An 11,842-nucleotide genomic window follows, 5' to 3' on the forward strand; every position below is an offset into this window, starting at 1 on the left:
TTAAATTTGGGAAGATAGCAAGGGAGGGGGGGGGATGGCTTTCAGTGCAAGGCACTGAGTACAACTAGTTCTGCTGTTCATCAATTGTGATGCTGATCATTTTTTTTAATATGGAAAGTCAATGACCAAATTTAACACTACTGCTTCGTACACGGCATGTGTACAACTATTTGAAAGTCTCACTTTCTCGTTTTCCCTCTTTACTGGAGGATTTTGGCAAAATCCTTTCAAGTACTGACTGCACAAACATTTCACCTAAAGTCAGCTGTCCTGTCCTCCGTATGCAGGTGTACAGAGAAGAAAGAACAAGAGATTTCAGTTTTATGGTTAATGGGCAACAGACCAAACCCTGCTTTCAAATAAATGAAGTAGCTCTCTCCCTTACCAAAACGAAATGAAAACTGGATACAACTATATTGACACCAGATTTTACAGAGGGCTACATGCAGCCACCACAAAATAAGATACAGCCAGCTCCACATCTACACATGCTGCGGTTACCCCAACTTTTAATTAAATACACACAGACCGTAAAAATCAAGCGCTGTCATCCATTTAAATTAACAACTGCCACTGCCCTACACCAAAAACTACAGGCAATCCCTGGCAGCTCGTTCAGAGGCAGCTTTTCTGCAGAAGTCATTAGAAACACGAAGTAACGGCAACCATCGTTTTTGTGGCTGAGGAAATGAGTCACTGGGCAAGCTCCCGGTGAGGTTCAGAGGCTTCTTACAGGGAGGAAAAAAGGCCAGCCCAAAGTTTCCTGAGCTCATCTTACATGATGATAACAACTCTGATGATTAACCTTCATGGGCAGCTCACTTTGGTTTTGCTTTTGCAGGCAGACTTGGTAGCTGAGGCCCAGGAAGCCTCCTCCACTCATCCCAACCTGCACTACACCCATATTCCAGGGTTAAGCTGCCCACAGCATCACCAACAACGTGGCAACAGGCTCACTGAGTTCAAACACTGCTCAGACAACGGCTTCAGCAATATAATATTTAAGTAACTTCAATTTTTTCATATGAGTTTCAGGTTCAATAGTCAGCTCTTTAAAGAATAAACAATTTGGGCTACTTAGCATTTGAAGTATCTTCCAGTTAACCACTCATCAAGACACTCAGGACATGACATCTAGGAATTTAGTCCTAAATACTTAAACCAGCTGTTGTCCCCACATATGTGTAGGGCAGTGACAGTTCTACATCTGCCATGCCAAGACCACAGTCATGCTCCTGTCTGGCTGCATTTTGTTACCATCTGGAAGCAGCGGCCAATGTGTTAAAATAACCATGAAAACGGGGGGGGGGGGGGGGGGAGGAAAGACTGCATCCCCAGTATTAAATAAGGAAGTTTTAAATGTCAAGGGCTCCTAAGAACCATCTGCCTTTCATCCCCCATCCAGGAATGGGACAGGTAGTTGGCATGTCACAGCGTGTTTGTCACACTTATCCATCTGCACCAGATCTGGCACTTGTCACTGAAGACGCCATCCCAGCTGGGCCATGTCCAACCACAAATCAACTCTAATGGAGACCCATGGCCACAAGTAGAGCTCTCCCACTTCAAGCCCGCCTGCATGTTATGGAAAGTAACAGCAGTAGCAAGAAGCCGAAGAGTTCACCTGGCCACGCTTCTGCTCCCCTTGGGCAGTGGCAGGCATTGTGCTTCCTTTCTGCTTGGTCACCAGGAAAACGAAAAAGCACATAATAATAATAATAATAATAATAATAATAATAATGCCTTACACTATGCCTGTGTACAGCGTTACCAACATACAATCACAACAAGCTACAGGGCATAGGAAGATTAGATAATGCAAACACGTGACACGTGCCATGAACACAACTCTGGGAAACCTTTCAGCCTTTTCTTGGATGGGAAACTAAGCCACTCTGGAAAAATAAATGCTCTAAAGCTATCTGGCATCCAGGTGAGTACTATAAACTATGAGGACTTTAATGAGCCACCTCAAGGACTGCTGCCTGCCAACAGCAGAGCTGAGCTCCTCAAGGTCCCACCTTCTCCAGGCACAGCCGGTGACATCACTGACAGTACCAGAGGAGTGAGGGAATGGTTCCTCACACAGCTTCAGGCACTGGTGAAATCATCAGCTCTTAAAGAGAAATGTAAATCCTCAGGAGGTTGGATTTCAGCCCTGGTAATTAAGGCAGGCTGGAAAAGTTTAAAATAGAGGTCAAGTTTTTCAGTGCATGCGTACTTTCACACTTGTCTACCAGCGTCAAATCAACCAGAGCCAGGAATAGCCTTTATGGTTGTAAGAAAGTTAAAATTTAACTTAAAATACACAAAAGGCAGTTGGCACAGAATTCTCACCCTCACCAGTCTGCACACACAGGTCTGACTGTGGAACAACACTGATCCTTCTTTCTACTTGTGAGCTCTCCCCTCAGTCAACATCATCATCATCTTATCCCTCCTCCCCCCTGGCCAGTCCAGCTCACACTCTTAGGGCTTTTGACTGACTCAGACACCTTTCCTTAGCCCACACCGAAGTTCCCTTGGATGCAGACTTGCACATCCAGCTAAGAGACATCCCAGGAGTGGGTAAAGACCATAGGATTCCATAAGGCACGTGTTCCACAGCCATGAGGATGACAGCACAGGTAGTGGGCACTCCTGTACATGGAGCATAGGAAGGTCTCCTCCATCACCACAGTCTTTTCAGAAATACCCTGTAGTAAGTTTACAAACACAGCAGAGTCAGCTGGGTCAAACCAGTCCTCCCAGATGGGAAGCATAAGCCAGGAGAAGAACAGATGCTTCATCTAGAGAGACTGTTTGTTTTGGTTTTTTCAAATGATTTTATGAAGTTTTGGCCAGAGGTAAATAGAGATCTTGTGTTTCATGATATCAAGCACAGTATTTTCCTCCACATGGCAGGGCACACTTCACAAAAGAAGTTGTTCAACAGGCAGAAGTGTGGGGGTTTTTTTCCCCTCTAGAGAATGTGAATTTCATAAAACTTTTTTCTCCTTTAAAGATCATAATACCTCACTACACCTACTTAATAGCCTTTAGCTGGATTGTTTTTGCTGAAACTTTTTTCAGAGGAATTCCAAAAACAACCAAAAAGACAAATTGATCTCACACTTTTTATGTGACTTCAAGAGAGTCTCTAAAGTCTTAAACTCCAAAATAACTAAAAACAATCAAACAAGACAACCACACAAATCAATGGCAGTGTTACTCCCAACAAAGGTGGTCACAGTCCAATATTTTGCAGACTCAGCTACACACTGTCCCTTGCAAAACACTCATCATCATAGCACTTGAAGCTGAAAATCCCCAATAAAACCTGAAAACAGCAAAGGGAAAAGCATCACATATCCATCAGATAGCCAGAACATTTTCTTTGTCAAGACATGCTTAAACTCAAGTCTCAGGTTCCTTGAAACAGGGTAGAAAATACACATATCCATGTCACTGCAGCCACAAGTCCTATCCCAAGCATAAAGTCTCCTTCAGGGCATTAATTAAAGGAAATAAGAGAACAAGAAATAAGAAGACTAAAGTTAAGAGTGACAAGTCCATTCTCATCACAAAGATCCAAACAAAGCAGGAGGAAGTATGCCACCACAACCATAAATCTGAAGAGGAACACTCTCCAAAGAGCCTCCCATTTCATTCACAGCATTCCTCTTGATAATGAAAAAACTCAAGGAAACAATTGTTCGATGGAAGAGCTTTCCATTTTTAAGTGTTCCAGCTGCCTCTTTAAAAAACCCCAAGCCACCGTAACATACAATTCCTTTTCCCCGGATCTACCAGAAGATACACATTGCGCAAGAAAGCCCAAGAACCCTCAGAGAAAAAGCAGCCGAACAACGTTTAAAGACAGTCAAGCGTGCAGCAGGCTTGCTTCCTGCTGAAATGAGGCTTGGAGCTTGTGATGGACGTGATCCCGGATCAGTAAGGCTATCGCATACCACACACAACAAACAAGATTTTCCTTGTTTGCCTTACAAGACTAACACCAAGATCTCCGCAGGGCGCCCATGGTGCAATGGGATCACCGCTGTTCCCAGGAGAAGGGCTTGGCCCCTCTCCACGGGACTGTATTTGCGCATCGCTCTCTTCGGCGCAAGGAAGAAGCGCAGAGCACGCGGCAGCACCTGCCAAGCGCCGTTCCTTGGGCGCTGCCGTGATCCAGTTGCCGCCACCATGTTCCTCTGGGGCTCCATCCATGCACGTGCTCGACAGCCACGCCAAGCTTGGCTGCCTCGTGCTTCACACAAACAGCGGGCTGGAAGAGTCTTCCACACCGCTGTCCCAAAGTGCTCCGGCTCGCTTCCACTTAGGATTCGCACCCGCACAGCGTTATAGAGGTTTATAACGTTATAAAGGTGTATCTCTGCACTTGCAAAACACCTCCCAGATAATCAGAGAAACCACAGGGCACAGATAACAAGACTCATTTCCTCGGGACTGTCCTAACTATGCATTTTGCGCAAGCCAACACACGGGGATTCCAGCCAAAAAAAAAAAAAAAAAAAACCACCACAAAAAAAAACAAACATAAAAACTTCTGTCACTTCCTTCCTGCCCTGGAGGAGCGGGACGGTGCCGGGAGAGTCTCGCCTTGGAGAAGAAGACGCGTCTCGCGGCTCCAGAGGGGTGCCCTTAGGAGAAGCGACGACGCGGGGGCAGAGGGAGCCCCGGCTGCCGGGAGCCCCCGAGGGGAGGAGCTGAGACACCTCGGGACAGAGGGGACCCCATCGCCTGCCCGGGGCACCTCGGCCCGGGGGACACCAGCGCCGGAGGGGCGGCGGTCACGGCGAGGGACCCCGGGGAGCACCTGTTGGCCAAAGGCGCCTCCCCCGGCCGGGACCCCGCCACGGCCCCCCAAACGCGGCCGCCCACGGGGGCGTCCCAGCCATCCCACCCCCGTCCCCGCCGCTCCTCACCGTGTGGCTCAGTAGCGTCTCGGGGTCTGCGGGCTCGCACAGCTCGCTCAGCTTGCGGTCCCAGTGCAGCAGCGGCGGCTGCTCCCCGCCGCTCTCGCACACCTCCATGGCGGCCGCGGACACCCCTGCCGGCCGGGCAGTCAGTCGGTCGGTCGGTCGGTCGGTCGGTCTGCCGGTCCGTCCGCCGCCCCGCTGCCCGCCCCCGCCGCTGCCCCGGGCCGCGGAGCCGCCGCTCGCCCCCCGCTCGGCCGGGACTGCGCGGGCGGGTCACCCCCGCCGGCCGCGCCCCCGCCCGGACACGCCCCCCCCGCCCCGCCCGCCAATCGGGATCGAGCAGCGCGGCCGGCCTGGGGCCCGCGGGCCAATGGGCGCGGGGACCGCGAGCGGCTCCAGCTGTGGAATGTGGGCGTGCCCCGCGCGGCCAATGGCGAAACGGGGGCGGCGGGAGTGACGGGCGCGTCAGCCAATGGGACAGCGACAAGACTGCGCCGGGCCTGGAGGGCGGGGTCGTGGCGCTGCCCGGGATCCTGGCCTGGGATGTGATGGGACGGGAAGGGATCCCCCGCACGGGCCCCGGGCCGCAGGCAGCGGTAGGGAAGTTACGGTCCGCAACCACTGGCTGCCTGCGCTGTCGGTCCAGCGAGAAAGGAGGCAGCAAGAGCACAGAGTTCGCCTGTTTACTGAAGACACCTCAGAACGCACCTGGTGAAAACTAGGAGTGTTACAAGGAGCTGCACTTCCCAGCTCTTGTCGCCTGCCTGAGATCCTTCCCAGGGTGCTCATCCACGGGCAGTAAAAATAATCCCACTGACGGGAAATTCTGGTATTTTAAGACTCGCTTTCCTGCCAAGCTGAGGTAACAATGACACTTCATTGTTCTTCAAAAATGGAAGATGCCAAATGTTTACGATTCCAAAAAGCTGGGAGTTCCTCCATGCTTCTCTGCAGCTCCTGGAGCAGCTCAGAGCAGTCTGCTGTGGGCCAGGTCAACCATAGTTGGCATTTCCACACTGCATTGTACAGGAACCATACCTGGATTTTCTGGTGCATTCTCTCTCTCCTAGACCTCCATTTAGGCTTCCCCTCTTGTGCCAGGCCACTTCCATTCCCCCACAGAGCAAGCACTTGTGACCACTGCAGCACAAGTGATCCAGTCTTCCCTAAGGAGAGCACAGACTTTCCCCGCTGAGTAAAACAGAGTCATAGGGATTTCCCAGCACCCATCAGGCACAAGAGCAACAAAAAGAAGAAGAACAATGATGATTTAATCAGGGTTGTCCTATTAAGATTTATTAATCTTGTGTAGTTTGATTAAAAAACAAGTTTGTTTTTTTAAAGCGCTACACTGTTTAAGAATATGAAGAAAAAAATCCCTAACTGCCCCAACCAGAGATCTCCTACAAAGGTGAGTCGTTCTAGGTCACTGTGAAATCAGACAGTGCGGTATTTGCCCTCAGCAGCACAGAAAACATCTAAAGCCAAATTACCAGCACCTGCATTGCTACCTACCACTTTGGCAAGCCCAACCAGAGGTACAAACTTGTGTCCTGGCACTGCCAGGCACTGTTGTCAAAGCAATTTCATTGTGCCAGTCCAGAGATGCAGATTGTGAAACTTGTAAAGGTCAGTTCCTTATCCAGGAGCCTCCATGTTTGCACTGGATGTGTTCTTACTTTCAAAGCCTTTGTGGCCTTGTGATAATCTGTTTAACAAAAGGCTCTCCATCACTCTGACATTAGATCCTTCTAAAATCACTGCTGTGACTAGATAATTTCTTTGGGCTGGGGCACTAAATTAGTGTTTTGCCCACATGAGAAGTCTAAAGGAAGACCCATGTTTGCCTTGTAAGCCAACAAAATAAAAGCCACCTCAAAAGAAGGTGCTGACAGGGTGACTGCAGCTTTGTTTGCTGAACACCATGAGAACAAGGGGCTCCCAAGGACTGGTATTTGACAGAGTACTGGGCTGAACTTCCTCAGTCTAACACATGCATACTGTCATTCCCCCTTGCGTAAAGGAAGAAAGGAACTCATGGGAAGTTAGGCATCCTGGGTAAACAGTGCGCTGCTTTTCCCAATGGGTTCCTCTCTTTCTGCATCACATAAAATTGTCCCTCTCCCCTTGCACTTCCCCAGGGGCTCTCTCTTGTAGCACTGAGGCACAGCTGCCACTATGGGACACAGTGCTCCTGAGAATTCAGGAGCATCCTGGAAGACTTCCTCAGTCACTGAATTATTTTGATACACAAAGACTACCCATTTCTGGGGCTGCAATATAAATATAAACCACAATACCAGTAGCTGGTGAGTAGATATTGGTAAGTGGGCAGGCTGCTTGCCAGATTATTAGTGTTCAAGGCTACGTGTCATTTCTGAGCTTCAACATTTCTGAAACAACTACCTGAGACTTTGTAAGGAGATATGATGTATTGGCTTCATATGGTGGCAACTAAGAGCAGACAGACCACAAAGAAGTGTTTGTGCTGCAGCACAAGTTCTTCTTGGGAACAAAATCTGTATTAGCAAGTTTCTGCTAAGAATGGGCAGCACATACAGGGCACCAAGAAGGATGAGACAAGAGTGGAGGGAATTAATCCTTTCAGAGAATATTAATTATTCAGTGTCCTGATAGAATACATGGGATTGACACTACACCAGAAATCAGGCACTGTGAAAAGCATCACAAAACCAGCAAGAATGTGATACAGATACAGCTATCCTAACTTTTCCCCATGTTACTTGGAGGATTTTAAGTTGTGGACTTCAATAGTTACTAGCCTGCTGAAAACCAGAGCTGTTTCTCCACATTTCATTACTTTCCTCTTAGAGCAGCTTTGGTAGTATTTTTAAATTCCAACTCATCTGAGAGGATTTTGATGTTTTCTTTTGTGTAAGACCCTTTCCTCACCAGAGTCTTCTGAACTGGATTTGAACTCACTCTCCAGCACAGGGAAACAGTGCAAGAATTGACCAAAAAAATCTAAAAGATGATAAAAGGGTGGGGAGGTGTTATTGTCTGCAGAAGTAGGAGAGAGGAGAGCTCAGCTTTTGTTTACTGAGCATTCTGTCCCCTTTCTGCAAGGAGCAGAAAACCCATGCAGAAAAGCAAACAAAAAAACCTACACAGCAAAACAAGCTAGCTAAGAAAGAGGAGGCTGTTAAGGCAGAGCTCCAAAAAACCACCACTTACTTAAAATATCAAAGAATAAAGCTAGCAACAATACAAAGCCTGACAGAGGAAAAGTGCTCTCTTTTCCTTGCTGATCCAGGTTACAGAAGCCACGACTCCTGCAACTGCATCATTACTCAGTTCTCGATCAGGTCAGTTGCACAAAGGCTCATTAAATATTTACAGGTGACATTTTCCTGAGTTGTGACAACCAGGATCAAGATAACCATCCATTTTCTAAAGGCATTCTGTTCTAATCAGTTTGAGAAGCCAGCCAGCATGAAAAGAACAAATAGCAACAGAGCCCACAGATAACAATTGCCAGGTTTCTGACCAGCTCCCAATAAAAATCTCCTGAAAGCAATAGAAAACAGCCACAGTTACAGGTGGTTTCTTCAACTTAGCACCTCTTAAAGAGCACAGGGCACAAACTTTAGGACTAAGAACACACAGAATGATCAAGCAATCAATTTCTAGTCACAGTAGTTGCTGGAGATTTTTGTGAAATGGCCAAGTATGGTAATGAGCTGATTTTTTTTTTTTACCTGGGACTTAAAGCAGCAAGCAGAAGAAAAATCTCACACACACTAACATGTTTCCCACAAGAGGATGTTTCTGAAGAAACCCTGTGAAAGTTGAGTGTTGTGCAAACACATTACTTACACTACCCAGTACCTGGTAATGCACTAACAAAGAAAATGTCTTGTGTAAGTGAGATCTAAATCACTGCTGTGCAGAGAAGCTCACCATTGCCAAGATAAATAGACACCAAGTCTTAGTTTGTACATACAGACACGCTCAACTTCTTGGCAAAAAGGCACCCACCACAGAAATTTCAGAGTTAAAAATAGGTGTGCTTGCGAATAGTGAAGTTTTCTTCCCACAATCCTGGCATTTTATTCCTTTTCTGACATGAATACTCATGAAAATGGGATGGCCAATACTGAAGACAGCCTACTACTAAACCCACATAATTGGTACATTGACACAAGTTCCACTTTACCAGAACATTCCTTGTTCTTGTACCCAGGAGCTTCTCAAATCACTCATTTAGCTTTCTTGCCTTTGCAATCCATGGCCCCTCTGCATGGGCTCCCACAGGCACTGCTGGTCTTTAACCAAAGTGTGACCTGTATTTGGGAACACAGACACAACTCCCCCAACCCCACAGAGGGTAACAAGAGGGCTATTTCAGTGAAGTGGGACTTGATTCCTTTGGCTGAAGCATCCTCTCTTACTTCTATTGTATGGTTCATAATTCCCGCAGAGAAATTTCTGCAGATTAACGAGAATCACAGTTGAAAGTGTTCTTTGCTGTGTGACACGGGCACAATGCCTACACTGTGTTCCTCAAACCAGCCACAGAAACAAACACAGGAGAAGCCTGTTTCCTACACCTTAGACCAAGCTGACAGAAATAACTGAGTGCCATGGAGCTGCACAGCAGACCAGAATAACTCTGTCTCAGAGCTGCTAAGAAATGCTCCAACTACTTGGCGAATATGCTGCCATTTTAAAAACAAATCACCTCTATTTTTTCATCTTTTCCAATCATCTCCATAGATACATAAAATAAATTCCTTGTTAAGGTCACACACTTCTGAATGTCCTGGTTGATGCAAGCACTCAGGGTTTGCCTAATCAAGTTGACACAAGAGGTGAACATAGACAAGCATTTTCCAGGGGACAGTGTGGGAAAATACTCATTGCCTAGTCACAAAGAATCGCTGTACTTCACTCAGGTGATACTACTTCCATTCTGTAACACTTCCTCGCAGAACAGGTACCTAGCCATGAAAAGCCAAAAGACCCCAGATGCTATAGGAATGCTGATTTCACACTGGATTTTCTCATAACCAACACCTAAGTTACAGATTAACTTTGCCTCACAGCAGCAACGCAGACATAAGAGATGAACACACAACACACCTTTGCCACTGGTTATTTTTGCTGTAACTGAGTCTATCAGTAATGCAGAATCCTTTGTGAAAATCTACCCTACTGCCAAGTTGTGATGAACACTCAAAATAATGCACTGCTTTTCAGTGTGTGCTCAAAGCCTTTTTACCAGGTCAATCTTTAAAAGTGTACTAGCTACTTTAAATAGAACTGGAAAAGCAAGAAAACTCAGCTCTTGAGCAAATATTTTTCTTTGCTGTCACCTAATCCTACGCCTTGTGCTAGCTTGGCTGTCTCCATCTTGAGCCAGGGGCAGAGATTAGCAGTTCTGGCCACTCCATAGGAGTGGAAAAGGGAATCCACTCTGCTGCTTCTGCTCTGAGTTTGGAGTGGAAAGCCAGCTACCAAGCTCCAAAGCAGACACTGTCATAAGCTGTGCTGAACTCCACCACCACAGTAGAGTGCAAACGAGGTGACCACTGAATGGACAGAAAAAATCAGCACATTCACTCAAGGCCTCTTAGAAGAAAGCTCAAGACAAACCCCATCTTTCAGCAAGCAGGAAAAATTTGTGTGGACCAAACACAAGCTGTGCTTGGATCACCACTGTGTAAGTGCACCATCACAATTCTCCCAGCAATACAACAGGCTCAGGTTAAACAAGTAGTTAAGGGAATTAAAGTCAGAACTTCCCATTTAAAAAGATACCACAATCTCCTGTGGATAACAACCCACTGAAGCAACTAAGCATTTGCAGTACATCCAACACCTCACTATGCCAGTGGCAGGGGCTCAGATAATACTCAAAGCTTTAAACTTCAACCAGAAATAACTGCTGAATTGAAAGAATTGAAGTTTTTGTTCGTACAGACAATGCTCACAGAGAGCATTTAAAGAAAAAAAAAAAATCACAATTCTGTAGGGGGAAGAGCTGCAGAGGCTATAAATAAGTGTGCTCTGTACTCAGCTCAGAGAGAGATGAGATACAAAATCCCACCAGCTCTGAAGGCAGGAAACTGTCACATCTAAAATTTTTCTTTCCCTGTTCACATCACACTGTGTTACAATGGGAATTTCACCACTTCTTCATGTAATAAAATGAAACATCTTTTAGTTGTGGAATTTACTACTAATAATGCTAAGTAATTCTCAGTCTGACAACCAAATGAAGTTAAAGTGAAACAAATGCCACTCCCATATTTAGAATCCTGGACCAGGGACGTTTCTCACACACCTCTCAAAACGCACAGCCGAGGCAGTCGTTCCTCCAGCTCCTCCTGATGGCAAACGATGGGCACAGCACCCTAACGAGGGACTGGATGGGAATGCTGATGTCATCCCGCGTGAAATGCTATAACAACCAAGACCTAAACACATGACCAAAGCAAGGTTTGCTGAAAGACAACACCTGATTTGATCAACTGCTGGGATCAACAGAGGGGCAGATGCAAATGCACAGGAGGCCTTCTCAAGGTCTGTGACAAAAAAACCCTCCAGCTGAGTACTAGCTGAGGCAAACAGCTCTTTAAACCTACTGTCTAACTAGCTTAGTGGAGAAAAAAAAAAAACACAGGGAATGACACCTGTAGAACAGAGAATGGATTTTAACAGTGAGAGGGGATAAGACTGTCAGGCCCCACAAGACAGGAGGAGATTGTTAAGGCAGCCAAGGATATAAGGTTTGAAAATGGCTGAATATGCAAAGAGTGACTTCCATTTAAATATTCATCAGCTCAGGAATTAATACAGCTGCCTGGGTTACCTTTTCTCGTAAGAACAAAAAAGAAAGGAATCCAAACAATGATAACAGAGAAAGCACATGGGAAAACAAAACCACACAGATACCC

At 46.6% G+C, this 11,842-nt stretch overlaps 1 protein-coding gene across 2 annotated transcripts in view; it reads right to left on the bottom strand.

The window, feature by feature from the left end:
- Positions 1–5,097, bottom strand: part of CREB3L2 (cAMP responsive element binding protein 3 like 2) — an 83,879-nt gene extending 78,782 nt beyond the window's left edge. For both annotated transcript variants that reach the window (XM_027659047.1, XM_027659037.1), the window contains exon 1: positions 4,929–5,097. In XM_027659047.1, the coding sequence (XP_027514848.1) occupies positions 4,929–5,036 (108 nt within the window). In that variant the 5' untranslated portion in view covers positions 5,037–5,097. The remainder of the gene's footprint in view (positions 1–4,928) is intronic.
- Positions 5,098–11,842: the final 6,745 nt, after the last annotated feature.

Source organism: Corapipo altera, unplaced genomic scaffold, assembly GCF_003945725.1.
Source record: "Corapipo altera isolate COAL_440 unplaced genomic scaffold, ASM394572v1 1, whole genome shotgun sequence".
NCBI lineage: Eukaryota > Metazoa > Chordata > Aves > Passeriformes > Pipridae > Corapipo > Corapipo altera.